This window comes from Poeciliopsis prolifica, unplaced genomic scaffold (genome assembly GCF_027474105.1).
Source record: "Poeciliopsis prolifica strain line A6 unplaced genomic scaffold, Auburn_PproV2 SCAFFOLD019, whole genome shotgun sequence".
Classification (NCBI taxonomy): Eukaryota; Metazoa; Chordata; class Actinopteri; order Cyprinodontiformes; family Poeciliidae; genus Poeciliopsis; species Poeciliopsis prolifica.
The window spans coordinates 4,863,340-4,881,775 of NW_026562394.1; the positions used below are offsets into that span (position 1 = coordinate 4,863,340).

Below are 18,436 nucleotides of genomic sequence, written 5' to 3' on the forward strand. Positions count from 1 at the left end.
TCACTAGACATAACATCAGTCTTCCTCCATGATTCACTCAGTCCCATAACCTAAATCCTTCTGAAAACATGTGAGGTGCAACTGGAAAGAAGAGAAAATACAGAACATTGGAGACTGAGCAAGAGGGAATAGCTAAAAATCCATCATTTTGTGTGCTTTTTTCAGTCTTATAAAATGCTTAAAAAGAAAAAAATCCAAAAAGAAGTGATTAGCAGTAAAAGTAAAGGTTTTAATTTTTAGTTCAAATTTTACTTGTTGACCATACAACATTCTGTGTTCTGTGTCCACTTTGCCTCCCTGAAGTCTCTGACACTAAACACATGCATACTGAGATGACTGTTGACTCTTACTGTGGTTGAAGTGTGGATGTTTGCAGTTAATTATATGCCAGTTAAATGTACAATCTTCCAGCACCAGTGAGGACAGACTGCAAACGGCAACCCCAGAAATGTCAGAATGTATTAATTGAACTGCAGCTGGATCAGCAGGACTCAAACGTCTCGTCCCCCTTGGGTTCTCACAATCACGAGAGACAGGAACTGCAGGCCAACTGAGACGTTCTCCGAATGACTCATCAAAACCCACGCTCTCTGTGTGCACACGGTGCGTGCAGAAACCCACCCAATAGAGACAATACCCGTTCCACTCCCTGACACTCCTATGGAAAACACCAGTGGCTACATGAATGAGTCTCTGCAGAGTGGTGCGCAGCACTGAGGCGTCGCTGTCTTCCAGTGTTGACTCACGCTTCCTCTCCGAGGGCGAGATGACCTCCCACCGTCTCAATTCACCTGAAGAAGCACTGTGCTGCTCTCACATCATCATCAAGATAATGGGCACTCTCCACGGTCCAGGTCGAGGCCATCGTTACTGCGTGTCCCCTTGAATGGGTTAGGGTTAGGTTGAATTGTTGAATAGGTCTAATCATCCTTTCACCTGAGGAAGCGCTTATCTGGAGACAGTACATGAGTTCAGTTCTTTGTCATTTTCCTCTAAGTTATAGATTATGCATGTGCACACCAAAAGAAATAAAAAAAAGATTTGGTTTGATTTTGTTCTTTGGTAGAAATCACCCATACAAAACTAAGGAACAGTGGCCCTAATCTTCTTCTGTAGAAAACTCACACTTAACACAGTGTTTGCATCATTTCCATGGTTTTTGTAGGTTTCACCAACTCAAATTTAAGAGTATTAAGACCAACATGAATTAAGACGGGTGTTTGACAAATGTCGGCCAGTCAATTGGTGATAAATTTACACATAGATGGAAAAAAGCTTCAAGACAGCCAGTTAGCAGTACCCTGAACCATCTTGAGACAGGAAAATGTAATGACGTTGTTGCCTGATGAAAAGGGCTGTGAGGCAAAATAATAATAATAATAATAATCTACATAAAATATACAAGATTCAATAGTCCTTCCATGACAAAATTTAAGGCCAACTTACATTTTTTTTTAATTAATTTAACATTTTAATACCTTGATTTCAGAATTCAAGACATTTTAAGGCTGTGCGAAAAACCCTAATGTTCCTAAATAAAGCGTAAATGGAGGATGACATAAACAAATTTCTAAGATTTTCTTTCATTGAAGGTGAAATCCTGGTGCTATTGCAGCTATCTGCCAGCAGATGGCGCATCAGTTCTATCACATGAAACCAAAATTGTCAATGTGGTGTTTTTTCAACGATGGGCCAAAACAAAATAAAAAGCAGGAAGTGTAACAAAAATTATTCACAACCTTAGCTCATTATCAGCAGTTTGATGGCTGAAACTTGGACACTATTTGGTATCTCAGCAGGACAATTATCCTAAAAAATATTAAAGCTGATTTTGGTATAGAAACACAACAAACCAGTTGAAAGAAGAAGATTGGTTAAAAAAAAATAAATCCAGCCAGAATGTTGTTTTTTAAATGCAGACTTTATCCAAAAACAATTGTAGGCATATGCATGTATTCTAGTCTACATGAATACATTTAAGCATGAACGGAAAGGAGAAGGTGAACACAAATTATAATCTTGTGCTCCTGTACTTGAAATCAGAAGATCCAAAACGATTAATCCGATTAATTGATTATTGAAATAATTAACCAATTTAACAACCGATTAATGGACTATACCAACTCAATTAAAAGGTATTTTGTTATATAGTCAGAGGAGCAATTAAGCCAAAACTGCATAAAAACATATTTTAGATTTAACATAAAGAACCCTGTTTCTTTAAGTGTGTCGTATCCAGAACTTCTCAAGTGGCGTAATTTTCATCTTCACCTGGTTCAAATTCTGTAAAATAAATCTTTTGATATGAATGACAAATAAATCAACAGCTCAGCTCTATGTGGCATTGATGACGAGTCAAAGAAAAAATCCAGAGCTCTTCACATATTGATTTTAGAAGTATTTTTTTTTCCAATGTTCTTGGATTTCAGGCACTATTTTTTAAAAATCTTATTTAAAATCAAATTTCTTTGTATTTTTCATGTGTTTGTATTTTGAATAAAGTAAGTTGAAAAAAAAGGATTGTCAATTATTCTATCCAATTAATTGATAAGTCATCAGAATAATTGATTACTGCAATAATAGTTGTAGCCCTACAAATCGGTCTTCGAAAGTCCCAAAGTAATGACAACCATGCATTAATGTATGAACAAAAAATAGATGTGACTTCATCCTTAACCTTCTGCTTTTAGTCAAAAGTTTAAAAAAAAAAGGACCAAACAATGGTTGAACAGAGGTTTGCTTTATTTATGGAGAAACACAGTTTGTCATTAAGACTTACATTTTGTTTGAGCCCACAGACTCAAATACTCTAGTATTTGTGTTCATTTTGATCTATAAAATCAATGCTTATTCCAGTCAGTGTGGATTACAATACTGCTGATCATCACAACACAAAAACTTGCTGTACAGTTCCCTTTTTTTGTCATTTTTATTTTTACTTTATTTTTAATTTTTTTTACACCGTAGACGCATTGTCTACTCAAACAAGAGACCCACATTTACTCCACGGAGGTGACCACTGCATTTCTCCACATCAGAAAACAACAAAGTCTGTGATTTATAAAGTTTGTGTGACTAAACCTGAGTATTACACTGAATTCTGTTTATGTAAAGTCGAGTTAGGTGTGTGTGTGTGTGTGTGTGTGTGTGTGTGTGTGTGTGTGTGTGTGTGTGTGTGTACGCCTCGCCGTGGCATTTTGTACACCAGCAATTCTGAACGGCCGTGCAAAATTGCACGACACTTTTGAATCAGTTTTCAGCAGATACGTCATCACATCTGGAGTCACTTTGGTTTCGCTCTGTTCCCACAGCAGCTCAATCGGAACTTAATGAAACTGGCAACATCATCCTTAAAGTCCTCAAGAAAACCAGCCTCGGACGCAGAAATTACTAAATTACACTATAAATAATCAAATAGTGAAACAAATCACGACTCAACAAGCCTGTGCTTTGTGAACATTAAGGGTTGCTCATTAAATCAACTGTCAAACATTTCAATAAACACCAACTTAACAGCGTCGGAGTGACAAACATTGAACACAAATCTCGGTAGGACCTGGAAAATTCTGAATCAGTCCTTCGACCACCAGGCTAAAACCAGATTTGTGTTTTTTCTTGTAACACTCCCAACTTCCTGTGTGGATTCACCGTCCTGTGTCCGTGTAAAGCACACAAGTCGTTCATCGACGGCCTGTGGGCTAAAAACCGTATGAAACTATGTTTGACGAAGCCACCCAGGAATAACTTTGGCATGTTTCATTAGGCAAAATATATCCAAAAATACTTAAAATTCCCATTAAAACGTTCATTCAGAAGAAGATGCATGGGTTGCAACGCACAAATTATCTGAAGAAGTATATGAATGACCCAGGTGTTATATTTCTCTATATATACACACACATGTGTAACTATCTACAGAGAGGACATGATGCTTACTGCTGTACACAGGGAAACTGTGCACTTTTAAGTGGCACATAAACTTCCCTGCAACGTAACTACTGTACCCAGTAAGATTTAGTACATACCAGTGGGCTACTCCCAGTGACACATAGTGTCACAAACATTATGGCATTATTACACCCTCTCCCATTCAATTAAATAAAACTATATTCATATTATACATTTCATATTTTAATACATTCAAGGTATAGATACAATTTGTATCAACAAGCAAAAGTCAATTCTAGACATTTGTGGCTTAGCTGTTTGCGGCACATTGAAACCAGAAGGAAGGGGCGCAACGTCACCAACGGTGCCTTAGAGTTCGAACCTCTGCATCGTGAACACTGGAGGTGTTTTTCCACCACAGTGAGAGGTTTACTTCAGCTGTGGGAGCAGTCCATTGCCCAGAAATCTCTGGAGTCCACCTATGGATATTCTCATAGCAAAAGTTGTACTCAAATTTCCACACTTTCAGTAGCTTTTATGGCATTTAAAAAAGAAATAAAAAATGACTAGTTCTAGTACCTGCTATTCTTGCACAAACGGTGCTCATTTCTGTTTCATCCAAGGGTTGACCTATTGAGTCTAATCTAGTACTAGTAAAACAAAGCCATGACTCTTTGAACAAAATGACAGAATTCCCATGATTATCTCGACACAAATATTACTTTTGGAGAAACTTTTCAAAATCTCATCTATATGTCTGGATTTTTTCTCATCTAATGACAAAACTGTAGTAATTTAGCTCAGGGTTTTAAATTGCAAAATGCAAAAGAAGTGGAGAAAAATCACCTAAAAATAGAAAAAAGGAACCTTTTCACACAGAATTTGATTATCACTTGCATTATTCTCAATGAAATTTTTACTTGGGAGGGATGTGTTATCTCTTTGTGGATGCTCAATATACCAGATGCTTTACAATCAAGTACATTTTTTGTGTCTAATATCACTAAGCTCACCTTAACACGCGTTTGGTAATTACTCCCGAGTTCGTCTGGGCAAAAGACTGTTCCAGTTTTCAGATTAGACGTTATAAGCATTGTTGTTTATCTTCAGTTTAATATAAGTTTCCTGGGTTTGAGATTCGCTTTTTTCAGATAATCCAGTAATCTCCCGGGGAAAAGGATGGCACGCAAACTTTTAGCCAAATGCCAGAAACAACCTTGACAGCAGCCTTTGCAATCTGATTGTTTCACATGTAGAAACATTTAGGCAGTTTGTTTCACCTTCTCATGAACAGACAGACGGCCTCAAGTGGCCTCGTCTTTTTTCATGAAAAAAACAAAGTCAGCAAAGCCCAAAAACGTCGTTTGGGCAGAACACATTCAACAGTTTTTTTTTTGTTTTTTTTTATCTCTCTTTATGCGTTGTCTGCTCATATACCACGGTTGTACCCAAAACATTAAAAATAAATCCATGTTTTAAAGCACCACCGGGAGGCTCAAACAGTTTGCGCCGTTAAAAAGTAATACCACCACAAGCTGATGCTGCTTTTCTTACTGACTGGGGATTTTAAGAACCTCTTTTTCCCCCCACAGTTTCTCAGAACACGACAATAATATATGACCTTCTTGAATCCAGAAAAAAAAAAAAAAAATAGAGTGGTATTTCCCTTTAAAAGCAGGCAAAGTGTGGCCCTGCTTTGCGGTTTGGCTTTCACGGTGCAACTTCACAGACCTCTGCAGCTGCCTGTTTCACGCTTTGACCTGAAGGGGGCAGCAAAGAGGAGACAGCTGCTCAAGAAAATAAGAAGATTGGAACCTGCTGAATCGCTGACAAGATTTCTAGTCCACTTTACTTCACATTTTGTCTTTGTGCCTCACACAGACAACTGAATGACCCACTGAAGTTGCACAGCGTGAAAGCTCAACTCTATAGCTCACTGTTCAGGATCTTAAGGTGCATAAAGAGAATATACAGAAAAGTACAAAGTTTTGCAATGCCATTGCTTATATTGAACTGTACATAGCTAACTTTTGGGTTGAACTACTTATTACATGTAGGATTTTTCACAAAATAAACCACTGCTAGATCAGAACACACTGTGGACGGTAACCAATGATTTCTGGCATAAATAGACTTTAAATGGAAAATCTGAAAGCATCCTGAGAACAATGTGCTGCAACGCACAGCCTTCATCCCACTTCTACTCTGGCTGCATGTATGCATGTGAAATGCCTTATTGTACACGTGTGTATTCTAGCAGTCAAGCCTCCCACTGAAAGCCCTACAGGAAGTTCTGCCTCTAAATTTGCTTTATTCGCTTATAAGAAAATCCTTTTGCTTAGTTTTGAAGACGCAATCTACAAGATGTGACAATAATTACAGCCTTTACTACCAGATTTTTTTTTTCCCCATTTCAATATATATATATTTTTTTTTACATCCGGCAAATGTAACGTCAGATAAATATAAAATCCGTGATGGCTGACACTGCTTCACTGCAGCAGGTTTAAACAAATAACTACTGCAATTCCAGCAACCCACTGCTTTAAAATTAATTAATATTTTATAGCAGTGAAATAATCTCAAACTAAAAAAACTGCTTTAATCCAAAAGTTAATTTAAAGTACTATTTATCTGTGTCCCACTGGGGTAAAAAAAAAAAAAAAAAAAAAAAAAAAAAAAAAAAGGTGACATGCCATTAATCAAAATTGGAAAGACAAGAGCTCATGTCCTTTCACCAAAAAAAAAAGGCTCCTAACCTACCTTTCCTGATTTTAAAAAAAATAAAATATAATGTTTAAAATCTACTTTAAAAAGTTGAGCCACAAAGCAGCAGCTCTTTCTGGATCATCAGACTTTTCAGAGGAACAACTAAAATGCAGAACTGGATGTGTTGAATGGTGAATAGTGAAAAGGAAAATCTCCAAAGCTCCCTTTACGTGTTATGTCTGCTGTTTCAGTCTGAGATTCTGTTACTGCAGACATACTAATATCTTTTAAGTGGTTGTTCAACAAACGTGGAGGACGCCGTTTACCTCAGCGAGTAGGAAAACTCCTGTCTCAAAGACTAAACATAGTGACATGTAAATAGGAAGCCAGGTTGGTGAAAAGATGAGCTTAAGGCATGAATTCATTACATATACCATGATAAACCACATTATATTGGTTTTCACAAAGCATAGATTCTTAACTTACATCAGTTTGCATACAATTAGTCATGTTTTTATCCCATATAAAATTTGATACCTACTGAAACTAGATAGCGTTGTCTGCTTCTAAAACGTAAACTCAACCACTGGGAGGGAAAATGTTACAAGTCATCTGCAAATCCTTAAGAGCGTTTATTGTTAGAGTGTGAGTGATTGGCTGCCCCTATAAACTGCGGATACATAGGTTTTCTACCGTAAACGCTTTACTTTCCACTGTATACTTTTTGAGCCCAGTCTTCATCAGAGAATCACCGTCCCACTACCTCAAGTAAGGTTTGAAACTGTTACGGTTTCATAGCCACTGAAACCTTCTTTCAAACTGTGCTCACAGTTTACAATGAAAAAGACTAAAGTTCACTCGAGCATTTATTTCTACAGTTGGGCAGGCTTTAAATGTGGAAACTGAAAAAAATGGGAGGGAAGGAAGGAGGGAGAGGGAAAAATGAATAATGCAAGCAGACAAGAAATAATACATGCAAATAAAAAATAAAGGAAACAAGAAAAATACAAGGAAGGGTCGAAAGAGGAAATGTAGAGTAAGAAAAAACTCTACATTCCTTCATTTTCATTAAATACATCTCTTTAAATGAAGGAATCACATGGAGCTACAAGAGGCTGACGGTGACTAGTTTATGATGTCATTACTGGTGGACAGGAAAAAGAAAAAGGGTAAGAAAGGGAAGAAAGAAAAATGGGGAAAAAACGGAAGAACAGATACACAGAAGGGAGCATACAATATTTAAAAATGAGATTGACAAATAGAGTATGGAAATAATTTTTTCTGATTTTTTTTTTGTACTAATCCAGTCCTGGAAAATAGGAGCCCTTGTCAAAATTTGCCTGTTCGAAAATATTTTCTTGCTCAATTAGATCAAGAAATACACTTATTTAAATTCTATAGCATGTTCTATGTATTTGTGGTGAAACCGGGGTCTCACTGCATTTCTCGCACTGGCTCCTTCCTACCTAGAACAACTGGCTGAGTGTAAAAGCGTGAAACGTAATTAACCTGCTCCTGAAAACCCAATTGCTTCACAGACAACTTTAAGTTGACAGAACGACTGCTTTGAACAAACATTTAGTGATGACTTTTACACTGAAAACAACCAGCACAAGAGATTCGACAGATATATTCGTTGTCAAATCCTGAATGCTGCATATAATAAGGTCAGGAAGGAAAGGAACTTTGAAATTCTAAATACAGAACTATTTTTGATTATACTCCAATTGACCCCAAGAAACAAATTGCGATAATGCTAGTTCATAACTCTATAGAAATTCTGTTTTTTTTTTTTTTTTTCCTTTTTGGCATTTCTTAGCAGCTGATAACTTTAAAATAATGGCTTTCGTGAGATCATATGTACATAAATATGTGCACAAGTCAAATCTCTGTTTGGCTTGCTTTGTGCACAGTCAAATCCTACCAAAATAGTAGCTTTTTTGAGAAAATATACGTCTTTAGATATTGTGATAGTGCTTCACGTTTGAAAATTAGGAGGCTTTAATGACAACGTCCACCTGAACCAATCAGACAATGACTAAAGCGTGAGGTCATTCAGATATAAGGCCATAAAGTCATAGGTCATGCTGTGAGCTATATACCTACCTCTCTCTTAATTCATTTGAAAATAAACGCACAAAAATATATGTATATATATTTATATATCACAAGTACTATGTACAGCAGAGGCATTGCAAAGCAAGACTATTTATAGTTCCACGCCACCAGAAACAAAACGCGTTCACAGGGCCTGAGCAGCGTCTTCAGGAAAGCTACATGTGGACAAACACAGATGTGTCCTTGACCAGATTGGTGGCCGAGCAAATTGTTGCCTTGTGTTTAGGGTTAAACTCGCAAGATAATTCATAAAATAATATATAGTATTAAATTGTTTCTCAAGACTTTTCATTTTGGTGTCAAGATGTAATATCAGCTTATGAAAAAAAAATGTATTATTTGCAAAAAAAAATGTGAGTACTGTGGCATGCATACTTATTCGGCCCCCTTAGTGAATAAAAGTATTTTTTACTGGAATTTTAGTGATAAATCTCTTGGAGTTGCACCTTTTTACCACCTTATCTGTTAAAATTGACCTTATTCTCATTAAACTATCTCAAGCTTGTTCAGATTTCATGTAGGGCATCTGAACAGCAAGTCATGTCACACATTTTTAATGGAAATCAGATCTGGACTTTGATTAGACCTTTTCTAACAAGAACAATAAATCCTACAATTGCAGTTTTGGCTGGATGTTTAGACTGTTGTCCTTCTGGAAAGTGTACCTCTATTCAAGTATTAGTTTTTTTTACAGCTTCTAACCAGTTTTCTTGGAGGACTGCGCCATCATTAGATCATCCACCTTCTTATTCCTCTGAAGAAGATGATGCTGTCACCAGGGGAATGCTTTTAGATCTTTTTGACACTTCTGAAGCCAACAGGTTGTAATGGATTTTATTTGGAGTTATTAGATGCAAAGAGACTAAAACACCTTTGCATAACTTAAACACATTGAAGTTTCTGGTTGTAATTTGGCAACGGTTAAGGCATATCACCGCATTTATCAGCTACCGAGTCTGTTTTAATGAGTACATTCAAACATATAAGAAATGATATGTGAATGCTTAAAAAAGTTATATACATATTAATCGTATTAACACTCCTGCAGATATTTTTTAAAATAAAGTGACAGTGAACAAATGTAGCCTTGCTGCTCCTGCTCAGGCGGTGTGAAGGTGTCATGAATGAGTTCCTTTAAAAGAGTTCCACTTTTCATATCAGCTACACTAAACTTCAGATAAAAAACATCTTCTAAAATGAGTTTTTTTTTTTACCCCCAATATATGCCACTTTTGTAGACCTATTATCTGATCCACACAATTTCCAACAATACAAGACGGAATAAGAAGCTCCTGAGAGCTGCAGATGCAGCCACAGCGAATAAATGCCTAATCTCTAATCAAATTCCTCAGTTATTTATCACTCTATAAGCTGCTCAGTGGCATGACCTCAGTTTTGTGACGATCACAGCTGCAAGCTGTTGTGGATCTGTTAAATGAGGGTTCTTCTCCATGACCGAGTGGACGATGTACGCGGGGAAGATGTTGCAGAGGTTCCTGTATGTTTGGTACTGGTGATCTGGAATGACGTACCGCTCTTGGTGCTCGGCCGCGGACGGGTTCTCCCACGGCGAGTTCCAGATTTGCTCCATTTTGTCTGGCATGCTGCGGACCATCACCCGCTCGCAACATGGCATCAGGCTGTTACTGAGCGGATACGAGTGATATCCGTAGGACTCGTTGCCGCAGGGCAGCGGGTCCCAGCTCGCGTGCTGCTCGCGGCACAGCGGCGGCCGCCTCTGCCTCATCGGGTTGCTGTCGTACAGCCGAGAGTCCGATATGCTGTCCATGCGCGTCATCCCTAGAGACCGCGTCGGCTGCGAGGACAATGGCGGCAAGACGTTCTGGGCGAGCGGGTAGTCTCCAGGACAGCTGGAGCGGGCTCCCACCGTGGCGTGCTGGATGTGAGGTGCGAGATGCGCCCCGGACTGCTTGCGAGGACCTTGCTTAGGCTCCTCCTGTCCGTAACTCTGGACTCTAGTGAGTGCGTCGTGGCGAAACCCGTGGGAGAAGGCCTGCAACCTCGACTGCGCAGGAGCCTGCTGCTGCCCCTTGATGCTCTCCTCGAGGCTGCTGTCCACAGAGCTCGGGTACAGCTCCCCGTAGGAGGAGAATGAGTCGCTGTTGGAGTGGCTGAGGCAGGACTCGGGGCAGTGGCTGGGGGTTCTCTGGTACACATGCTCGTGCTCCATGCTACAGAAACTGTCCACGTTGTGCATGCTGCTCATGCTCATGTTGGAAAAATCGCTGTGGAGCGAGTAGTATCCGTGGTCGCTGACTGAGTCGTACTTGGGGAACTGTTCCCTGTACGTCACGGAGGCGCCGTGGCTGTTGGTGACTAAAATGGGGGGGTACTGTATGCTGGACATGTGCTCGAGAGAGTTGTGTGCAAACTGCAGAGAGCCTGGAACGGGGCTGCTGGCTGAGCGGGTGTTTAACGCCCCGGCTGCGTGGCTCTTGGCGGGCTGCATGGTGGGCACGCTGAGAGCAGACACGAGGGAAGGCACTGAATTCGTCTCAGACTTCCGGGCGACGGAGAGCGCCTCTACGGGTTCACAGGCCACCGAGCGGATGCTGGGGTCGGACTGGCGTTTAGGTGCCACGCGTTTTGCTTCGGAGCCGACGTCCCCCTTAATGGCAGCTGGACCTGTACCACATTTAGCCAAAGCCCCTTCGCTCATTGTTTTTACCGCGGACAGTTTGGCGAAGGCTCGCAACTCGTCGGCTACGGATCGCTGTGGTTGGTTCACGCGTTCCGGATGGTAATATTTGCACTTATGACCATATGTGCACTTTTTCCCTGGTTTGAAAAAAAAACAAACAAACAAACAAAAAAAACGGTCCATGTCAGCCACCTTAAACATTTAAGGCTTTTGTGAGGATGTGATGGTTTTAAACAGGAACTTACCATAAGGGCAAGGCTGCTTTTTGTGCTCTGGAACCACAGGCTTCTTGCGAAGAAAGTTTTCCAAGCTCGGCCCATGTCTTCCCAACGGATCATCAGGTGGCATAAACCTGTTACAAAGAGAACCATTAATTGTAACATTTCAACTAATTCAATGGGGAAAATTTTCCACAACATGAAATAAATCATGATTTAAAATTAGATCCAGTGTCCTGGAAGTTAAGGCTGTAGGAGGAAATGCATTTTCCCGTTACAGATTTCTTTCATTTTTAGTTTGTTGTCACACTTAAATGTTTTAGATTAAAAAAAATACAGCAAACACAAAATCTGTACAAATACAAAATACAGACTTTTAGTGAGTCTTTCACATGCCAGACTTCTCAAAATTGTCTCAATTTAGCAACATTGGAAAGCTTTAGAGCTTCCTTCATTTTTTGAAACATTTAAAAAAAAATGGCTCAACTTAAACTTAAGCTCAAGTTTAAGTTGAGCGTAAGTTCATAAACTCCACATCTACATTTAAGTAAAATGCCTTTTACACCAATAAACATCTATTAAATTAAATAACACATTTCTAACAAAGACCAATTCAACACAATTCATTACTTCAGTCAAGCAGTGAGACAAGTCTAATGTTGCTTCTACTAAACTCTGTTATGGATTCTTACTTGTCATTGACAAATGAATACATCAGGAGGCGCTCTTCTATAAATTTTTTCCACTCTGGTTTCTCGTTTTGCAAGTCTCTGTAGTTGTCATTTGACACAATAATTCCATCAGAATCGTAAGCCAGCTTCACTATGAAGCGATCATCGTAGCACACCACTCTCCTGCCCTGGACTCTTCGAGACGGGGTAAAAACCAGGATCTTCTCTTTCTCCAGTTTGCGCAAGATTTCTTGATCTGGAAGACAAATTCATTGAAAATATTTAATAGTAATAATAAAATACTTGCAAAAGTGTCTACAATGCATGTACAATCAACTGTATCAGAAAAGCCCAGTTTAAGTGTAAATCTAAATGAGGATCTATGGCATAACTTGAAATATGATCCTCACAGATGGCCTTCCTATTGTTAAGAAGACTGAGCAAAAATATCTGCAGACACACCCCAAAACATTCGCAGACTTGTTTTTATAGCAAAGAAATTTGGAAAATGTTGGTTTGGTTGGACTGTGACCAACTCTGAAGTTGAAACAGTGTGAGGTGCTGTTCATTACTAACTCATTTTAATGGTTGTATTTTACCTATATGGGTATGGGTGTCTTTATGAAGTTCCCATTTATTATCAAGACAATTTATTTATTTAACGTTCGGAAGTTTTCCGTGATGTGAAAGAACAGCAGCTACCTACAGAAGCGTTGTATACCTGTGATGAGAGCGTCGGGTCTCGACTGCTCCTTCCTCCAGGCGGGGACAAACACAGTGATGTCTTTGTGTCCTTTCTCTCGAAACCACTCGACCGCCAGCTGAATACCGCGACAAGAGAAAACTTCCTTGTTCCCGTGGCTGGAAGAAGACAGCAACACTAAATAAAGTGGGATCACATCTATAAGAATAGATGTAGGTCAGATTGTCTGCATTACCTCATCGCCACGTTAGACCCATCGATGACGATGGGTCGAAGGTTATCGTACGTATCCAGGGATTCTTCTTCGACTGAAACTTCTGGACTGACAGTTTCTTTCACACAGGGGGGCCGTGACGTTGACGGGGCGGTGGAACTGCAGGGTTGAGCTTCGTGTTCCGCTTTATTCCCGAGGCGGACCAACTCGGCGAGAATGTCGTTGATGAGCGCCGTGGCCCCCAACTTGTTGAGCACCGTCTCCACCTGGTCTCCAGAGTAGCCCAGCTTCAAAGCAAACTCCATCTTGGTTTGGTACTCCCTTCCGCTGACAGGCTTGAGGCCTGATGCGGCGCCAACACTGCCGCCGCCGCCGGAGTCATCGTCGCGGAAGTCTTGCAAGGTGCTACTTTGGGAAAAGCTGGGCCGGTCGAGGCATGGAGAGCGGCAGAGCTGGCGGTGGGGTTTGGTGATGGCGAGGGGCTCCCTCTTCCTGCAGCTGCTGTTGCCCAGCTGAGGCCTGTGGGGCTGCTGCTGCCGCCGCCACTGCTGCTCCTCCGACTCGCTCTCGGAGCTGCTTCCGTCCTCGGACTCGTCCGTGGCATGCTGGGCCTCCCTTGAGTCAATGTTCTGCTCCCTGCATGGGCGTTTTTCCATTTTGAGCTTCTCCACCATGGACCATGCTGTCATCACGGCCGTCTCGGCGCCTCAGCTTTTCGCGCCATGCTTCCTCACCTCCGCCGATGCCAAGGAATCATACTCTGTATCGAGACTCGTTACGCTGGTCGAAATGGATGCTCTTCCCCTTTTCAGCAGACAAATTGAACTATAATCCTGTAAAAGAGCAAAGCGTCAGCATTGGCGATATGGGTGTCTTTATGAAGTTCCCATTTATTATCAAGACAATTTATTTATTTAACGTCAGATTGAAAAGATGGAAACAAATGATCTCATTTATCCTTTCAAACCCAATGCTGCATTAACATATAAATTATATATAGCACCAAAAGCAACAAAATACTACAGCAACCACTTTGCTCATGTTCCTTTTGGAGAAAATAAAATAATACCACCAACAAGCAGAAAAGTTTTACTGACTCTTCAGCTGACTGCTGTCTAAAATGGAAAAACCCACAGGTCTGGTACAAAATGTGCTAATGCACCACAGAACAAACCTGCTCTCCATGAGCACAAGAGCCTTACTGGTCTCACAAGCAACGTTTGAGCCAGTCACACATGAAGTGAGTGCACTAGTTAGAATAACCTGAAATCGTGTGGGCTGAGCAGCATATCCCTGCGCCTCCAGCCCTCCGACAGACAATCGGAACCGAGCCGAATTCCACAGGGAGCGCGCGGGCTGCTTTTTAAGGTAAAGCAGTGCGGTTCTGCAGTGTACACTGTGCAGCACTGCTTTCCTTCAATACATTTAAAAACATTTAAAAACAGCACACAGAGATACTGACAAGCAAGCACTTATACAAAGTGCTTTATGAAGAAGACACACTGGAGCACACTTTCCTCTAGTCTTGCAGAGAGTACAGCGAGCTTCAAGCTTCAAGAGGCACAGCCCATGATGTGCGTTGCCTAGCAACACAGTCTTGTCATCAGCTAACTCCTTTTTACCAGTCACGACTAACACAAACACAGCTCATCATGTCTCTGTATACAGCCAGCAAATGCAGAATGCTTTCGGTTACTCCGCAGTTCAAACGCAAAACATCCAGAGGTGGCAAACTTTGTAAAAACAAAAGCTGATAACACTGACTATCTTTCCAACCACTGAAAATAAGATAGTTTGACTGCAGTAAATGCATGGTGTGCTATCACAATGTCATCCACTCAAAGAAATAACATACAGCCGTGTTGGGAGGGGGCGGTCAAAAGCTAAATTAAAGTTCTTTTCTATCTAAGTGGGCCTACGAGATCTGATTGCAACTTTTACGATGGTGGTGAAGGGCGAGGCTGTGGTCTGAATATCTAAACAGGAAGCTGAAAGGCAGGTGGCTGAGGCATTCGCTGTGGAAGTTGGAAGAACCGGTGGCAGAAAACGGTGGAACAACTCACACTGCCTACTTTCACTTGAGTCATTTGTGACCGTGTCGACGCATGTTCAAAGTATCAGAGCTCTTTCAAATCCTCTCCCTTCCACCTCCGGATTCACAGTCTGTGTCTCAGCAAGGCCTCTGGACCATCTCTGCATACGCATCATCTCATGTTTCATAGCAACAAGTTGGAGCAGGCTAGGACGGGTTTTTTTTTTTTTTGTTCGCCAGCACCAAGTGGAGATGAACTAGATTGATTTTCCTCCGACGGATTCTGAAATCATTACTAAGAAATTTTAAAAAGTTACTTCCAGATAAGCAGCGTATTATCAGCACTCCGGTTTCTATATCAATTTGGATCAGTTTCGCTTTCAGTTCTTTTGCTGTTTTATGCAGAAATGCTGCAACTCCTCCAGACTAAACGCTTTCCTAGAACAGGAAACTGCCTGTAAGCAAAGTGAAGGGTGAGAAAAGAGAGCGACAAACAGCTTGACAATAATGTGGCAATAAACACAGAGGAAAAGTCAATATTGCAATAGACTAGATGTTTACCTGCTTAAAAGTCCATTAGCACAGCCATGTTCCAGGATTTTCCCCATATTTTAGAAGGAAATCTACCTGCTGTTTCTAACATATCGCGCAATCCTGGATGATGCTCAAGCAATAAATAACAAGCTGTCATCCTTTTTGTGTTTCAATGAAAACATGCTACTAAATAAACCAAAATGATTTACTATAATGTCTTTGTGATTGTGGATTTTTCTCATTCGTAAGCCTCAACAACAACAACAAAAAAAATTTCTTCCAGGGCATGCAGCCAAGTGAAATATTATGATCCCATTACCATTTTGGCTTTGATCAGATGATGGCACTATGCTCCCATCATCTGACTCATTGGACCAGTGACATTTCTGCTGCTGTGTCAGGAAGAACAGCTGATTGCCACCTTAGAATTGTTCCCCTAAATCGCAATGCTGGTGTCCACACACACGCCAAATGAATAACCTGGAAAACATCTGCTTACAAGCAAGTTAAAACAGCACCTAGAAAAATAAAAAGGTACAATCTATAATTTAGAAAAAAAAATGTAACCACAAAAGAATAACTTTTGGTGTTTTATTCAATGGTTTATTACACGAGATTTGACTACTATAACACTTGATCATTGCTCTACACCTTAACAAAGCAGAAATTTCCACATTTTCTGTCTGGGAAACACACAAGATAGAAACATAAGTGTTCCACAGTTCTGCCTCAATATTTGGTCTTCTCTTCAAAGTACAGATGAAGTTTTATATATATATATATATGTTCAGCAGTTTCTTTGATAGTGGTTTCAGATTTGACTCCAACAGAAAATAAAATAAAGGTACGATGAGATTATCTCCAGTTATATGTCAATATGTCCCCAATTTTTCATCTCATACTCCACAAATATACAACAGTGCACTGGAGAGCGTGCTGCTGCTTGCAGACTGAAAATAAGAGGGGTGACTGATGAGTAAACCAGTTTCGATTTCCCTGGATATTTCTTAGCATGAACTTGATCATGCAAACATAATCATCCACTATAATCTATATATATATATATATATATATATATATATATATATATATATATATAAAAACACTGGACATTTACTGCTTTAATAATTTTCTAAAATCATAAAGTTGGAAGTGCAGATGAACCTAAATATATCTTTTCTGTATACATTGACCAACTTTTACCTCTAATTTATGCACTAAACCCAATGTCAAAGTCTCCCCTGAATCATTTTATTGATTTTTGGGGTCAATAAATGCTGCACAGATTCGTCCAACAAGTTGACACGACAACACGACAAAAAAAAAAAAAACATGTTGAGTGTAGACAACCTAAATAGAGGAAAGTTAAACGACGTGACAGCGGGTGAGGAATTGTATTCATGTCACTTTTTGAACGACTGTTCAGAGTTCCGTACAGAACGTTCCCTTAAAGCCTGAAATTTAAGCAAGAACCCCCGCTTTGACACCCGCAGGCCCGGGTTGCGGTTAGCACACGATGCTATTCAAACATTCTAATATCACCGAGCTAACCTCAAGACAACACCGCCAACGTTTCAGCGACACACATCTACCAGCTTAATGCGAGTTAACCTGTTGGGCAATGACTAGAAATTGATCCAATAACGGTCGACGGGAGATACTACTATTCTGTCAGACAACCCCCGGTATCTCAAGTTAACGGCATCAAAGCTATGCAACGCTGCTTAGCTAACGTCCCCTCTATTAGCCAACTTAGGGCAATCACAGGCTGCCTTTCACGCCTCGATGCTAAAGCTGGCTAGCATCAGCTGCTGAGCATCTGCTAACAATTTTAGCCGGATTACTACCCGTAACTTGAGATAAAGTTGACGTTCATTTAATAATTGGGACGACGGCGAAGCCCCAGCAACACATCACGACTCTCCTCACAGTGCGCACATACCTCGCTGCCATGGTTGGCTTCAGACGGCGCTCATCTTCTTCATCATCTCCTCTCACCTTGTTGCTGTCATCCTCCTCGCTTCTAACAGTTCTGTTTTGCTGCCATTGGCGCTGTCGCAGTTCGCTCGGGGTTGCCAGATAACGCGACGGAAACAAGTAAATGGCACCGGGCTGACAACAGCGTCGCTAACTTTGCTTTCCTTCTCCGCCTGAATTTAGACGGTCGCTCCTCTTTATAAGTTTGTGCACCGATAGATAAACTTACCCCCTCGAAAATAAGGGCTGCGGCAAATTCCAAAAGTTTTTATGTAGATTCTAAAAGTAAATACTGAATTTAAAATGTTCTATATTTTTATAGAAGCTGCGCTTGAGTGGAATGGATCTACAGTCGTATAAAGCCTGATTAGATAGGTAAAATAGCTCATTTTACAAGCAGACTATGTAAATACCGTACATGCCCCTCAGTCTTTATTCTTGTTTTATTCTGATGAAGCACAGCAACTCCCCTTGTTTCTGAAAGTCCCTCTAATGAGTCAAAATGCTGGATTGACCAGAAATCAGATGAAACAAATTTCATCTAATTAGTTTCCCACACTGCTGACCAAACTGTCTGGGGGAAAAAAAAGGCAACACTTTTCCCTCTTTCAAGGGATAAATTCTACTTTCTGAGAGTTGAATGGATTTGTGGTACAAAACTGAGCAGTAGACCTGATTGTAACGTTGAAGGAACGCACACACACAAGTTA

General features: G+C 40.4%; 1 protein-coding gene across 1 annotated transcript; it reads right to left on the reverse strand.

The window, feature by feature from the left end:
* Nucleotides 1–6,590: 6,590 nt before the first annotated feature.
* Nucleotides 6,591–17,818, reverse strand: zc3h12b (zinc finger CCCH-type containing 12B). Its single transcript, XM_055044009.1, has 6 exons — nucleotides 17,692–17,818; nucleotides 13,205–14,016; nucleotides 12,988–13,127; nucleotides 12,288–12,522; nucleotides 11,623–11,729; nucleotides 6,591–11,514 (listed from the first exon to the last, which is right to left on the reverse strand). The coding sequence occupies exons 2-6, from the start codon at nucleotides 13,870–13,872 to the stop codon at nucleotides 10,091–10,093; spliced, it is 2,574 nt and encodes an 857-aa protein (XP_054899984.1). The 5' UTR covers nucleotides 13,873–14,016; nucleotides 17,692–17,818; the 3' UTR covers nucleotides 6,591–10,090.
* Nucleotides 17,819–18,436: the final 618 nt, after the last annotated feature.